Below are 16,622 nucleotides of genomic sequence, written 5' to 3' on the forward strand. Positions count from 1 at the left end.
CCATGATCCAGGGATGGCATCACTTAAGCCCTATTTGTGACTCTGTCCCAGGGCTTCCCTGCATCGGATAGCTATTCTGAAAAGCCTTCTACCTCCAGTACGAATGTACAGAGGACCAACTCTAAAAGTCGAACTTTCATGAAATGTAAGTTTAAAAAACAAACTTTTCTTTTTGTAGGTGCCCTGTCATGGCTGGTGGATTATTTTCTATTGACAAAAGTTACTTTTTTGAACTTGGAACATACGACCCTGGCCTTGATGTTTGGGGTGGAGAAAATATGGAGCTCTCATTCAAGGTATTACCAGGTGTTTCCCTAATTTTCTTTACAATAATGAGTTAATCAATTTAAATGGTTTGATTTTACTACTATAATCAGATATGTGACTGCCACTAAGAGGAAATTTCACAGAAATTTTAGGGTCTCTGGATTAATTTTTTCATATCTCAGATCGAATTTGGAGGAATCCATTGCTGTCGTGAAATTTATTAGCATTCCCTAGTCTTTCACAACACCATTTCTGCTTGTAAATATGGGGGAAATGACTTTCTGCCACTCAGAGTAAATGCTGTGGGAGTCATATGTGATACAGAATAACTCTTCTGGGACATCTGTCTAGTATGTTGGAAGGAATAGACTCAATCTGTATTGGATCATCTTGGAGAACACAAATGACAGAAGGACATAAAAATACCTCTAAAGCAGGTCACCAACAGGTCAGGTGTGCTCATAGTACAGCTCCTTTGGATACTTTATACCATCTATTATACAATCACCAATTAACTTCTGAGAAAGCCTTGGCAACAGCAGTAGTAGAGAGTGTCCAAAAAGTAATTGCTTTCCTATTGGGTGGGTGTTCTGTATGTAGGCAAAAGGGTATAATTTTGGAGCTGCTGATCAAGAAAAATGGTTTTGAGTTGTGTACCACAAGCCTTTTGGTTTTTCCCAAAATGAGAGTAGGGGAACGTGAACAAATGGACAGCTACACTTCTTTCCCTGATTCAACCAAAACAAGAACTCATATTTTACAAAATGGGATTCTGTGAAGATTTATTTTCAAATAAATAAAAAACTTATATTGCAGGTTAGGAAATGAAAAAACTACATTTCACTAATCCTAAAATGATCCACAGCAATACACAAAATTAAATAAGCCTGTTGAGTTTGATTTTCTATTTCAAAAGTGTGTTTGAAGTTGAGTATTACTTCAGGTAAGGGGATACAAGGTCTCCAGCCAGGTGGTTTCTTGTCATTGTTAAGTGCCCATGATTTGTGGATAATCATTTGATAATTGATGCTTATCATCAAATTCTTCCAGGTGTGGATGTGTGGTGGTGAAATTGAGATCATTCCCTGCTCCCGAGTGGGCCATATATTCAGAAATGACAATCCGTATTCTTTCCCCAAAGACCGGATGAAGACAGTAGAGCGGAACTTGGTGCGGGTTGCTGAGGTCTGGTTGGATGAGTATAAGGAGCTGTTCTATGGCCATGGAGACCACCTCATCGACCAAGGGCTAGATGTTGGCAACCTCACCCAGCAAAGGGAGCTGCGAAAGAAACTGAAGTGCAAAAGTTTCAAATGGTACTTGGAGAACGTCTTTCCTGACTTAAAGGCTCCCATTGTGAGAGCCAGTGGTGTGGTAAGTTCAAGTGACAATTTAAAATCTTACTCCATAAAAACAAAACACAAAATCTCTTTCAAAAATGTGTGGAAAGAATGAATAATTACATCATAAATAAACATCAAGTATGAGCATAGATGGGACAAAGCATAGCTGAGAATTAAATATAGGTAAACTTAAGGAAGGCTACCAAGTGGTCATGTTCATTGATTAACTCAACAGATATCTATTGAATATCCATAGATCTGGGAGTATTTCAGACTTGGATTACAGGGCGATGAATGAAGCAGACTTGATCCCTTCCTTGTGGAGCTTAATTTGGGTAGGGAAGAAAGATTATAAACAAATAAGCAAGTCAAGTGTAAATACAAAATATAATAGCTCTCATTTAGGGAGCAGGCCACAGTTAATGAATTCTCAGAGTGGTAGAGAAATCCTCTCTGAGAAGGAGACTTTGTAACTCACGCCTAAAACACTAAGTGTCAGTCAGCCAAGCTCTAAAGAAGAGTGCTAGGCAGAGGGTGAAGGTCATGTAAAGCCCTCAGACAAGTGAGTGTTCTCCATCCAAGCACTGGAAAGAAGGCAAATGTTGTTGTCAGGGTGTGAAGGAGGGAAGAATGACGCCAGAAGAAGGTGAAGAGGAAGGAAGGAGCCAGATCACACAGGTCCTTGTAACCAAAGTAAGGATTTTCTTTCTTTCTTTCCTTCCATCTTTCCTTCCTTGCTTCCTTCTTTCTTCTGAAAGTAGTGGGAAGTTACTGAGCAGAGTTAAGCAAGGGGGTGATAAGATTTAATTAGGATTTGTAAAGATTTCAAAGAGGGACTTAAAATTACAGAAAATATCAGAGAATAGCAGATAACATTCCAGGACATGAGAGATAGTATCCGAAGGGAAGAAGCTAAGCCAGATAAGGTGGCCAGAGTACAAGACTAAGAAAACATCAAGGAAGAGGAAAAGCTGGGGAAAAGCCATTTCAAACCCATTCTAGGAGTGAAGCTGCATTTGAAGAGGATGGTAAGACACGTGGGTTTAAATATGATTAGCCAAGCCTTCAGCTGGGGTTCTGTGCCTTTCATGCTTATTTCTAATCTTTTATTTCCAATTTGATTTGACTTATAACTATCCCCAGTGTTTTTGTTTTATTTCAGCTTCCTTTTTCTTCATCCAAGAAATTATTTTAAAATGTGACCATTAGTTATCCTGCCCTTTTAGGCCAAATTTTTTCAGTTTTTCTAGAGAGTGGGTTATACCATGCTTTCTATCTGGAAATTCTCCTGATAGCAAAAACTTATTATAATACTCCCCTTGAAAGTATTAGGGAAATCCAGGAAAGCTATGAAAGACAAGAAACTAGTCTTAAAAAGTGATTCTGTTTTTTACAAAATTCAACTGATAAATAAGCATATGCGACCTCTTTTTAGGTAATGCACTATATTATAAAATTGCCATTTTTATAGGTCCAAATAGAATGGCAGCTAATTTAGGTGGCTCAACCTGGTAATTTATCAGACAGTTTGGATTTATATACACACTGTTCAAATGACAACATGTCAAATATAACTGTAAAATAAATTTACAATTTTTAATTTCAACCCCTGAGCAGAAAAAAAAAAAAGAAAGAAAGAAGGAATTCCCACTATTGTAATTTTTCCCATTCCAACAGCACAATCTCAGTAAGAGTAATACTGAACTTTAACCACCAGAGGGCACTAGAAAACTACGTTTTGGCTCCACTGGTAGGCTAACTTGTGTGAGTTCCTACGAAATTTCTGAAGAGCTCTCCTAATGAAACAGCCTTCTGCTGATGTCTCCGCTATAACATATCAAAATGCAGCAAGTAGTTTAAAAACTGATTTTAACAAATTCCTTCTATTTTCCTTTGTTGTTTCCTTGAACAAATTTCAGTGAAGATGTAGTTTGCTCCCTTCTGAAGCAACCAGCAGGGAGCGTTATTACCATTTTTAAAAAATTAGGACCTTTCTCCAGGTAATTTGGAGCAAATTAAGTAGATCATTATTTTAGATAGATAATCTTGGAAATTTCCAAGAAAATAAACTCCACAACTTCTTTTTGTATCTTGCTCCGTTTCACTTCAACCTTCACACGTAGATACTTAAATCCAGTGAAAGTTTTGTGTTTTGTAATAAGAACAAATATTTTCTTATTGAACCACCAATATTTGAGGCTAATAATCTCACCAATAATGTATTTTTACACTGGATTAAACTGCTGGCAAACAGTCTATAGCTCTGTTTCCCTTTTTTCAACCTCCATGTGTAGGAATTTAAATCCAGTGAAAGTTCGTGTTTTTTGTAATAAGAAGAAATATTTTCTTATTGAAACGACAATATTTGAAGCTAATAAAAGAATCTCACCAATAATGTATTTTTACACTGGATTAGACTGCTAGCAAATAGCCTAATGTTTAACAATTCTGTCATAAATTGTGGGGAATATCTACTTCCTAAATTGGAAAGTGAAATAATACAACATGGATAATTTGACATTTATACACTGCCTGATTTTTTTAAAGATTAAAATGGTTTACAGTAAAAACATGGATCAATTACTTTTAAATAAAAAGGAAAAATTATAAAAATGGTTAATAATGAAATGAAGAATAACAATTCCAAAGCACTTCAGAGACGATGTCTATATGAAGAAAAGTATTAGGTTGGTGTAAAAGTTCCTTCAGTGGCAAAAACCGCAATTAAATAGTTTCCTTGGTAATTCCTAAGAAGAAGGGGGAAAAAAAACATCCTCAGGTCAAGTGAGAGAGGGGCATGTAAGGGACAGAAAATTTTATCTTTCTTTCCAATGCTTTTCGGTTCTTGGAGGGATTATACAAAATAAACACAAATATCAGTTAACCAGGGGGTTCTCAAACACTGTCCTGACCAATGTTACTTGTGCTGTCTCAGAGTTCCATGGTCAAGTACATTTGAGAAACATTCGTACAACATTCTGAGCAGCAAGCTGAACATACACACCCTGAAGATTTTGAGAAGTTCTGGAGTAGAACCACCTGTTCAGCTCTGTGGAAACCTGCATTTTCCAAATTTGTTTGAAGATAGAATATTTCTGCATGATCCACAAATATAGGAGCTTATATAATATTTATCTGTGCTGAAGTACAGAGAGCAACTGCAGCATGCTTTCCTTCTTTTCAGCCCCGAGATTATTCTACCGTCACGTCTTTCTATTCACCTTCCTCTCTGAAGTTCAGGGCTGGGACTGGGGGGCACTAAATCCTTCTGTGCCTTGTGATGCCCACGTTTACTAACAGTGAGCTGTCTCTCCCATATTTGTCATTTTAAATTGCAAATAGAGCTTTCTCTGAGGATTTTTGATAGAGATGCCATCCTTCCATAGTTGCTTTGTTTCTGTCCGTGCCAGGCACCTCAGAAGTCATTATCAACCTGGTACTATTTTTAGCGTTTGTTTCTATGCCTTGAAAGTCTGTGATGGTTCCTGTCCAAAGCAGGTGGTGTAAATATTCATCTCAAACCCAAATGAAGTCTGGTGTAAAGTTTCAGATTCTCAAGGAGAATCCAGCTTCCTTGTTTTCTCCCTGTGCTAACGGGCAAATTGTTTTTCCTAGTGCAGCATTCAACTGAAGGTCTGTTTTTCCGCTGTTACGTGGAAGACCTGAATTCCAGCTTTTTGGCTTACCCACGCCTCTGTTTTTCTTCCATCCATATGAAGGAGCAAGTCTTTCTTGCCAACCTTTGCATGGTTCCCTGTAGCCTTTAATTTTTTCTGCTTATTCTGATCCCTGAAGATGTCCTTTACTTTCTTGTCCACTAAGCTAAGCATGTAAAAGTGAGGACCAATGTACTGAGCGCCCTTTTATGAAGTCTGGCAACTCTGTAAGCATCCAGCCGCCATCAGTGCAGCACCCTGAGTTAGAGCTCTGTTAGGCATCATAGAACCGGAAAGGCACAAATAGTGTCCCTGGCAACAAAGACTTCAGCTCCTCCCAGCTCAGGAGGCTTTCCCGGGACATGTCATATAGATTCGGCTCTGCACAGCTGTTCTAGAAATCTGAAAACCCTAAGTTGCACTGTTAACCCATCATCTTGTTAGCCCTGCCCAGGATGTCAAAGGAGGAAAGGAAATCAACATTTTTCTGCAATAAATGGTGACTTAAAGAAAGCTACCTCCATATTTGACCCTGTAAATCCATTAAAAACCTGGGGGCCTGCCAGAAAGTGCCTTTATGCTTGGCTCTAGATTAGCTTTCGTGACTTTCCTATAATGAATTGTAGCTCGCTTGAGTCATTAAGGAGATTCTGACAGGGAATCAGCTGGAATCTGCTGTTCTTTGAAGGACTCAATTTATCTATGATTCAGTGCTTAAGCAGTCAAAAGCCTTGAAGGGGTCAGTCAGGGAACATAGCTCATAACTCTTATATGTGCATTGACTTTCAGTATCTGCATTAGATAAACTTAAGACCAGAAAATAACTACTTTTCTTGCCACCTTTGCTCATTTGTTATTTAGCATTCCAGGCAAAGGTTAATTAAAAGTTTCTGTGTGTTGGCTCTATGGCTGATCACAGGCCAAAATTAACAGATTGAAGCTGTACTATTACAAGATTACATTATGTCTCTGTTAGAGACAGCAACCAATAAAACTGGATAGTGCTAAGTAATGTTAAGCTATTAACTATCTTTTAACCTTATTATAGTTTTATATTCTGTATTTTCTAAATGTGTCTGAATGTCTTGTTCTACTTTAAATTGTTTTTTAATTCCTGTTTCGTATTTTGCTTCTTAGCTTATTAATGTGGCTTTGGGTAAATGCATTTCCATTGAAAACACTACAGTCATTCTGGAAGATTGCGATGGGAGCAAAGAGGTATGCTAAACTGTTTTCTAGCTCATGGTAGCTGACAGGTGCAGGGTATGACACATTCATTGCTCAATTGAGAAATTCATCTTTCCCCAATAGAAAAATAATTTTCTAAATTTCTTTGTAATTAGAGAATCCACCACTAAACACAAAGACAGTGACTGGGGGAATAAAGGTGTGGGTCCTGCACTCAACTCACTGGATCCAGAAAGAATACAGTCCTGCCACCATCACTTGCCAAAGCATATTAACTTCTGCAGATTCATTAACGTTTGGGTAAATGGTAGTAATAATCATGCCTACTTCTAGAACTGGTGTGAGGCTGGAGTTAGGTAATACCTATGAAGCCTGCAGAACAATACCTAATGCTTAGTGCTCTGTAAATGTTTGCTGTAATAATAATAAAGATAAAAATGTAAAAAATGCGTAACATAGGTAAAGATACTAAAGAGAGAACATATTTCTAAATAATCATTCTAAGGAAGCGGTCTTCTTCTCTGATTCCATTCCCCTTTCCCCTCATTCTCCCGCATTTTAAGGGAATAATGGAAATAACCAAATCCATGATCCATGGTAGAAACGTCTATAGGAAAACTCCACAAACTCAGAGCGAAATGGTTAGTAGAGGGAGTAGGGCCAGGAAGCAGGGAATAGAGACTCCTTCCACAGTGCTGGAGGTGAGCTCTGAGTGATTACACTTCCCTCACTAACATACATTCCCTAACAGTTCTGTGTTTGTGGAAACAGTTATTGGTTTGAGTGGCAAGTAGGACTCAGAGGAAAATAGATTCATGAGTAGAAATCAGTTCCCAAAATTGCAGATTGTTCTTTGGTACAGAGATTATTTTGCAATGGTAATCTAGGCTTGTCAAGTCTTACATCTTTGCTTTGACTTCAAGATACTGTTTATATTTTTTGGTGCATCCCATCTCTACCTCTTAACTCAAAGCTGCTACTAGAAGAAAAGGTATCTCTGTTGCTATATTTAGCTATGAATTGTAAACCTGAAGCCAAGGCCACTCTTTTTTAATTAGGAAAGAAAGGAGTCAAAGGGAAGTGAAAAAGTGTTAAAACCCATTAAAAGAAATAACTTTCATTTACTAACAAAGAGGAAATAAAGTCATAAATTGTAAAAACAAAACCACAGTTATTTCACATTATATAAAAGGAAAAGTATTAAATAATGCATTTTTTTTTTTTTTTTTTTGGAGGGGGGAATGATCATTGCAGGGACTTTTTGTGCCGGAGTAACCAGTATTTTATCTGAAAACCCAAGTTCTATTCTTGATGACCATTGAGTCTTTCTCAATTGGATGCTGGGAGGCAAAAGTATAAATTATTCAGCCTTTACCTTCCACAAAGCCCCAGCATCTTTTAGTCTCGTTGCTCATTTTTAGCTTCTGCCTCTCATAGTTTGCTTGGGTAATAAAAAGTAAAGAAATGTGGAGGAAGTTAACTCATTTTCGGCAGAATTAATGAGGCTTAATACCAAGCCAATGACTACAACATTCATCCAAAAAGGCTCAACAAGAATAAGACCCTTAGATTGAATCATCCAGCTCTATCCCTTTACCTTCTACCTAAAATATCTCCTTGGTTATTAACCTTTCAAGCAGTTGAGACATATTTTTCCAAGGTAACATCTAGCTTCTCTTAGTAGCACATAACTTCCTTATATTATGCCATACTTCCATGCTTCCTACATGTTAATGTTCACACAAATCACCTAGGGAGTTTGCTACACTGCAGATTCTGAATCAGTAGGTCCGTGATGTGGTTGAGACTCAGCACTTCTAACTAGCTCCCAGGTGATGTGGATGTTGGTCCAAGGACCACCATTCCAATGTCAAGTTCCAACACAATGACTTTGATCTAACCTGATAATCAAAGTTGAACTTCAGTTACAATACAAATGATTCATGAGGTAAAGGTTTAGATAGATTTTACCAGAAGCCTATTTTTTCAAATATGTTTATGTTAGTACAAAACAATAAATTTCCCACAGACCCAGAGCATTAGAGTAAATTGACCAGGCAGATACTACTAGGTTGTAAACAACTGAAGAAAAATATTTAAGGTTAAAAACGTAGTTTCATTACCAGAATTGGTGCTTATTTTAGACACTGGCAACTTCTCCAAGAGCAGTTTCTATGAACTGGGGGATGCCAACCTGGTAGCAACCTGATGATTCCTCGTGCTAGTAGCAAAGAAAGACTTCCACCTTTTCCACAATTGGACAAAGCCTTTATGATAGTTTTATACAAGGAAGCATCAAAAATCCACCCAAGAAATTTAGGGCTGTGACTGTTATCTCCCTATAGCCACCCATGGTTTAGAACCTTAATCATGTGGTAGACTGAACATTCCAATTCTTTAAGCACCAGGCTTGTTTGGGATTCAGAACACTGAAATGACATCCATATGCAGACAGAACTAATTGCACTAAATAATTTTATTATTGTAACTAACATTTATTGAAGGCTTATTGGGTGCTAAACACTTGATAGTCATTACCCCAACCCTCTGAGATAGATACAATCGCTGTCCAACTTAAAAATTAGAAAAATAAGATTAGACAGGGTAAATAATATGCCCATACTATCAGAATTACAAATGATAATACCAGGACTTGAACCTAAAATGACAGATCATAGTTCCTATATTCTTAACTATTGCTAACAAAAATGTTTGACAAAGCCCCTGCCTGTGTCTGCTGCCTAAAGTGACCCTTTATTCATTTCCCCCACAGCTTCAACAATTTAATTACACCTGGTTAAGACTTATTAAATGTGGAGAATGGTGTATAGCCCCCACCCCTGATAAAGGAGGCATAAGCCTGCACCCTTGTGATAACAGAAACAAAGAGCTAAAATGGCTGCATAAATCAACATCAGTCTTTCATCCAGAACTGGTAAGCAAAAGATTGGTACCTCTTCTTTACCACAAATATGACTTTTGATCAAATAGGACATAAAATTTTCATTATCAGCTTCCTCAGTCAGAAGTTTTGTGTGTTTGTGACAATGGGATTATGTAAAAGCTCACTCACAGAGATACATGGGTATCTTTTGAAAGTTGGCAAGTCCTTTTTTTTCTTTTTCAAAATTTATTTCAAATGAGTTATTTTAAATAGAAGTCACCAAGTTCTTGTAGTTACATTGCTATCATTTGCTTCAGTCAATCGACAACACCAAAAGTTAGGCTTAAAGGCTAGAACTGGTTCCCACTCGTTATCAGAAATGCTTATAAGGAGAGGATATGGGCAGCACAGGAAGCCGCATGTCTCCTACAAGTCCTGCACTTGAGAATGAATCTGGTTCCTCATTCTGCCCCCTTTCCATAGAAGGAGACTTTTTCATCCCCTACGGTACCCAGAGACTGGGGCTTCTAACGGTCTGCTGGACCCAGCTTTCACCAGCTCGCTGGAGCCGCTTGTGTGTACACTTGCTAACTTTGCATTCAATCCTACCACATTGGTAGCTTGAAACTGGCCATATTGGGAGTATTTATACCACAGAAATTGGAAGATGTTACTGGATCAGGGATACTTTTCTGAAGGTCCAGTTATTCTATTTACCAGAACATTCCTGGTCTACTGTATTCATTCTCAAAAGTCCTCTCCATTTTTCCAAATTACATTTTAACAGAATATGGAGTCATAAGCCTTGGTGTAGGAGCTTAAGGTTGGCGAGAATAGTCTCAGAACTGCCTTCTTAAATTTTCTACCATCTCTCTAGCAGGTAGCCACCAAATCTACTGTCTACAGTAAATATCTGGGTATTTGGAGACTCTCAGTTTGCCCAGGGCTGTCCCTAAAGTAAGCACCTTTTCTTCCTCGAGGTACCTCCGTTCCTTTTAACAACACAGCCAATGACTATTCTCTTCTCAACATTTTTCTTCCTGCTCAAGGCCAAAACTGGGGCCTGAGTAATGTGTTCTCCAGCCTTTCTCCCATTAGATCCTCTCTGTTGTATTTCAATTCTTTCTGGACAGTCTTTTTCTCTTTAGTAATAATGGTTATTATTGAGTTATTCAGAAAGATTAGGAATTATTAGCATATATGCTGCTAATTTTATTTTTGCATAGTGTTAGGAAATCCATATACATGCAGTGTAGTGAATAACTTACATCTTACCTTCTCCCTGTGCCAAAGTCAGGAGGGAGGGAAGGAGAAAGGGGGAGTGGGATAAGGAGAGAAAGAGAGACAGTGAGTAAGAGAGAGAGAGAATATGAATAAGAATGAGAACTAAAACACATTCTTCATCTCCAGAATTGAATCTTGGGAAAGAGTTCAAGCATAGCAATTTCTCTTAAGCAGTAAGCTGATTTGGTAAAGGAGGTAATTTAGTTAAGATAGCAAAAATTGGAAAACCTTTTCCCTACCTTGTTTGTACCTATGACTTTGTGACATTTGACACAGCTGCCTTCTGTCTTGGGTTTCCTTTTTGATGTTACCAAATGTCCTGGAGATTAGAAGCTTGGTGATCAGCTTTCTTCTTTTTTCAGTTTTTCAGTAGTTTTCATGCTATACCTCCTAGGTCCCCCAGTACATGTAAGTCTTAAACAACAAGAGAAGTATAAAATGAGACTTCTTTACAAATCCTTGACAATATTCAAGCATCATATTTCCAAAATCCTGCAAAGGTGACGATACTTTTGAGGAACAATCTTTAAAATAAATTATTATGAAAGTCACCCCTTTTTGATAACTTATTAAGGTTTAAAAACAACATGTGTAATTAAGATCGTCTTTGTCATAGTCATAAGTAATTGAGAGAATTTATAGATAAAAAAATATATAAGCCATTAGTAAGTTCTATGTAATTTATCTATCATTTCTAGGATATTCACTAAATATTAAGCAATAATAGAACTTTATTTAATATTTGGACATCAGTTGTTATGAATTGTCAGAGATTATGGTAAAGAGCTCACAAATAAAATACATCACTTCCAGAATTTTGTAATCCAAATTCACAAAGACACCTACTTTAAAAATTAATTAACTTTTTGTTGCAGTATGTATTTTTTCTTTACCGTCAATGAAGTAGTTATCATCTATCAAATCCAATAAATGTCATCTGTAATGTTTTCTCTTTAAAGAGTATATAGTTCTCAGCCACATCATCAAAAAATTTTTATTTTGCCTCCTGAGGACTTAAAAGTCTTATAGCTTGGAGGAGGATGATTACTTAGTCTGAGACAGAGACAAATTTAATACTTTTCAAAGTCTGTGTTTATGTTAATAATTTAGTTCAGAAGAGTTCTTAAAAATCAAAAATATAACTGCCTGTCAGTTTTTTAAAATTGGTTTTCATTTCTTTATATCGCAGTTATCAAATTCAACCTCATTCCCAAATCCTCTTTCTCTCCAGGTGAATCACATTGTTTTTGAAAACAATCAGCAATTATTATGCTTGGAAGGAAATTTTTCTCAAAAGATCCTGAAAGTAGCTGTCTGTGACCCAGTGAAGCCATATCAAAAGTGGAAATTTGAAAAATATTATGAAGCCTGAAATGGAACTGATGTTTTTATATAGTAAATGCATTAAATACTGTGAAAATAACACTGAACTTGTTAACTGTATTTCTCAGCGGTAGTTTAAATTTTCAATTTTAATAGAATTTGAATGGAAGATTTTTAATAAATCACAATATTTGGAATACCAAAAGATAACTCAGGAAAACAGTCCAACATTGGACTGAAGTCCTTCTTCAGAACTGGGTGGCCTTTTGAATTGCCTGCTTTCCACCCTGTGCTAGAACTCATCCTGCAAATTTCCCTATGAAGCTAACAAGTAACCGGAAATGAAGACAGAAGGACTTGAGAAAGCATGAGGGTATTCCCAATGACTGTGTTTGATAATAATCAGCTCTTCTGGCCCACAAGTAGGAATGATCAACGAGAACTTAATTTAGTCCTTTATTTGGAGATTTTTTCATCAAACAAAAATTTCTTGAGTTCTTATGGCTAGAAGACCTCGGATGCCCACAGCTATCACGTTTGTGAAATCCCTCCAGACTACATGCATACTTACCTAACAGTTTAAAATGGGATTGATCTACTGCCGGTAACCCTGCTTGATGGCAGCATTTTGATCTAAATTACATAATGGTTTTTCCCAATCTGAATCAGTGGAAAAAAATTTAAGTGAGGAAGAAGAGGGCTTCAAATGCTTATTTAATTCTAGGTATGAACACTGTTTCAGCTCATTTTGTGCTTTTAAAACTACAATTTTAAAGATTTGCAATACCAATAACTTCCTAGATTCATGTGGATTTTTTTAAAGGCAATGAAAAAAGGCTGGATTATAACACACTGTAGTAACCAAAAATGCATTTAAGCATTGAATGCACTCTAGTGCAGGGCCAAATAAGAGGAGTTGAAATGAGTAAAGCAGAAATAGAACTGCTGAAAGTTTCTTTTATATAAAAATAATAAAATACGACTTTAGATATAGTAGCAGTCACAGGAATGAAATATGCTAAAAATGGGCTCTAAAATATTTCAGAGTGAAAGTAAAGTGAAGGAAACACCATGAAACAGGAAAGGAGTGAGGTAAACAAGTCTTAGGAAGAGAGTTAAGAAAAAATTCCCCTGGACTTAACCAGAGAAGGAAGGGGATCTGGTATCTCTATGAAGGAAAAAAGAGTAAAGCCCTCAGTGTGAACCCAGTGAAAACACTGAAAATTTGGGAAAAGTTAAATACTGATTTCATCCAAATAAAGCCTCTAATCTTAAGTATACCAATACATTGACATACCAGAAGAGGCCTTAGAAATCAGGATAGCCTTTGCATTTATTTCATTAAGAAAACTGATGCTGAGAGGACAAATTACCTAAAAATCTTAAAACCCAGGCAAGTCAGTCAAAGAATCAAGATTAGAATTCAGGTTTCCAGAGACAGGGCTCATTCTGCTGCCTCAGGTCACTGGCTGGCCTGAACAAATCTGCTTCACAGAATTCCTTAGAAAGAGGTACACAAATTTCTTTGCTGGGATTGGGTCCCTAGAGGACAACCATACTATATTCTTGTTAATTTTTTTTTTTAAGTTAAACCTTGGTTCAGTTGAGATGAAGGTGAAACTAGATATATTTCATTCTGACTTCTAGTTTAACATTTAATTTCAACTTCTAGTGAGTTAACGTAAAAGCAAAACTATAAGAATGGGAAAAAGAACTATTTCTGCACATTTGTAACATATTTAAGATGTTTTCTTCAAATAATTGAAAATTGTAGATGAGTAAGAGAATGACTAGAAAATGAGATACAGTTATATGACACATAATGATGTTTTAGTCAACAATGAACCACATATTTGACATTGGTCCCAAAAGATTATATTAATAGTATGGTATCTTTACTCTACTTTTTCTATGTTTAGATATGTTTAGATACACAAATACTCACCATGATGTTAAGATAGCCTACAGTATTCAATACAGTAACATGTACAAGTTTGTAGCCTAGAAGCAACAGGGATTCCATATAGCCTAGGTGTGTAGCTGGCTACCTACACCATCTAGGTTTCTGTAAGTACACTCTGATGTTCACACAATGATGAAATTGCCTAATGACACATTTCTCAGAATGTATTTGTGTCATTAAATGATGCATGACTGTAATTCTTTTCAAAACAGAGCCATATGGGGCAAGGGGGGTCGGGGGACACAAGTCAGTTGCCAAAAGACTAATTGAGTTAGTGACACACTGAATATGCTAGGTGCTTCACGTAATTCTTCTTGTAACTAAAAAATGTTCAGAGGTTTTTTCCCCCCGGGTATATAGGCTCTCTTTTTATCTAAAAATACTTTCCACAAAGAAGTCAACTCTGTTCTGAAAAAAAAAATGAATTGTGTTTTGAATACACTCATTTTTGGGTATATCAGCTAAAGGAAGTTGGATTTTTTTCCTTAACAGAACCTTCTGCAGTCCTCTCAGTTCACATCCTTTCTGACTTTACCTTGACCAACTTATTATATAAAGCTATATTTAAATCTCTATTGTCAATATGACAAAGGATTGTTTTCAAACATCACAAATTTGTTCTTGGATAGAATTTTATACATTGCTTTTGTCATATATTTGCTGTTACTCTAAGAAGCAAGGAACTGATCACTAGTTGGGAATTTATATGGGCCTAAACTTGAGTGTATAGATTTATTATGAAATCCACTACCAACATTTTCTCAAGCAGAACCTTCTAAATTTTTTTCAGGAGACTGGAATAAAGGTATAAATGCTACTCGATCTTCTGGTACTTCTAATGATAAACCTTTGGATGAGACAGGTACTAATCAGTACTGAATTCTTCAATAGGAGACTGTGTTATAGGAGCTACAGATTTTTCCCTGAATTAGCTTAGGTCATTGCCTTTTCTCTTTTTTTAAAAAAAAAAGTCTATGCATCTTGTGACCTTGAATACAAGGGTGGTCTTGATAGTATTTGACAGGACTAACCAACTTACCAAGCCATCTAAGTGCTTCTGAGACTTTTCAGTTTGCACAATTTCTTTCTTTTTCAACAGTTACCCAGCGCTTCTGCCCTACTCTCTTGTAAGCTGACAGAGCTGTTGTTGGTACAACCGTGTTTTATCACCAGCATCAAATTTGCTTAATACTGCTTGCTGACATCCCCTCAGCTGTCACTCACAGCAAACCACCATGTGCGATGATCACAATGTATTATTAGCTTCCCCACACTAATTTGGAAACATTCTCTTAGATATTAAAACACCTTGCTTCTAGTATTAGTTTGGGACTGAAGAGGGGCAAAGATACCATTTACAGTGTATAGGAGTCCAATATTCCCAACCAACCTTGATTTCATGAATGGCTTGTAATTATTTTTAGTGGGCACTCATGCAATAGAATGAGGTTTAAACATACCAGAGAGTACCATCTTTCTTTGTTTTAACATCTCTGATTGAATTCCTATATTCAGAATACAAGAAAGAAATTTTACCAACCTGGCACAGTGGCTCACGCCTGTAATCCCAGCACTTTAGGAGGCCAAGGTGGGTGGATCATGAGGTCAGGAGTTCAAGACCAGCCTGGGTAACATGGTGAAACCCTATCTCTACTAAAAATACAAAAATTAGCTGGGCATGGTGGTGGACGCCTGTAATCCCAGCTACTTGGGAGGCTGAGGCAGGAGAATTGCTTGAACCTGGGAGGTGGAGGTTGCAGTGAGCCGAGATTGTGCCACTGCACTACAGCCTAGAAAACAGAGCAAGACTCCATCTAAAGGAGGAGGAGGAGGAGGAGGAGGAGAAGAAGAAGAAGAAGAAGAAGGAGGAGGAGGAGGAGGAGGAGGAGGAGGAGGAGGAGGAGGAAGAAGAAGAAGAAGAAGAAGAAGAAGAAGAAGAAGAAGAAGAAGAAGAAGAAGAAGAAGAAGAAGAAGAAGAAGAAGAAGAATTTTTACCTCAGAAGAAAGCCCCAAAATCTTGGATTAAAAACGAAAAAATGACAATGGGTGATGGGAAAAAAGAAAGGAACTAATTATCATTGAGTATGTGTAGGCACTATTTGTATAGGCACTATATGTGTCCCCTCTCACTGATGGGTACAACTCATGAAGTGAGTCTCATTCTCCCTGTTATACGAAGAAGGATAACTCCCATATACAGATGAGGAATTTGGCAAATTGCCCAAGGTCATCCCACAAGTAAGAGACAAAGCCCAGTTTCCATTTTATCTGGCTCAAAAAAACATTTCTCTTACTATACCATGCTGCTATATAATTAATTTTCTTCTTTACATAAGGCTGTCATCTCAGGTGGGTGCATTTAAAAGTTTCTTGGTCTCAGATTACTGACGCCACAGTATTGAAATGAGATTGAATTAAACTTCTTTGGTCTCTTTCGGATGTTGCATAAACAGAAAAAAGAAACTAGGTCTCTCTGTGGTAACCAACTGATGGGTAGGTATAACCATGGCTACCCCCACATGTTTTGCTGTGATCTGTCTCTTTAACTTCGTGCAGAACCTATTCTCTTTCATCTCCTGGACCAAATATGAGAGAAGGAAGTGGACATGTGGAAGGTTCTTCCTCCGTGAATAATATTGAAACAGCTCCGTATTCTGGAGAAATACCCATGGTTCATTGTCTCATGCCAAGATAGAATTCAGGACACAGACACA

General features: G+C 37.1%; 1 protein-coding gene across 2 annotated transcripts in view; it reads left to right on the top strand.

The window, feature by feature from the left end:
- Nucleotides 1–15,720, top strand: part of LOC105493216 (polypeptide N-acetylgalactosaminyltransferase 5) — a 57,972-nt gene extending 42,252 nt beyond the window's left edge. The window contains exons 5-9 of one of the 2 annotated variants that reach the window (XM_071072796.1): nt 179–296; nt 1,318–1,641; nt 6,404–6,484; nt 9,228–9,389; nt 11,854–15,720. In XM_071072796.1, the coding sequence (XP_070928897.1) occupies nt 179–296; nt 1,318–1,641; nt 6,404–6,484; nt 9,228–9,389; nt 11,854–11,994 (826 nt within the window). In that variant the 3' untranslated portion in view covers nt 11,995–15,720. The remainder of the gene's footprint in view (nt 1–178; nt 297–1,317; nt 1,642–6,403; nt 6,485–9,227; nt 9,390–11,853) is intronic. The other variant, XM_011760740.2, reaches the window with a different exon arrangement.
- The last annotated feature ends 902 nt before the right edge of the window (nt 15,721–16,622 follow it).

The sequence above is a fragment of the Macaca nemestrina genome, chromosome 11 (assembly GCF_043159975.1).
Source record: "Macaca nemestrina isolate mMacNem1 chromosome 11, mMacNem.hap1, whole genome shotgun sequence".
NCBI classification, from domain to species: domain Eukaryota; kingdom Metazoa; phylum Chordata; class Mammalia; order Primates; family Cercopithecidae; genus Macaca; species Macaca nemestrina.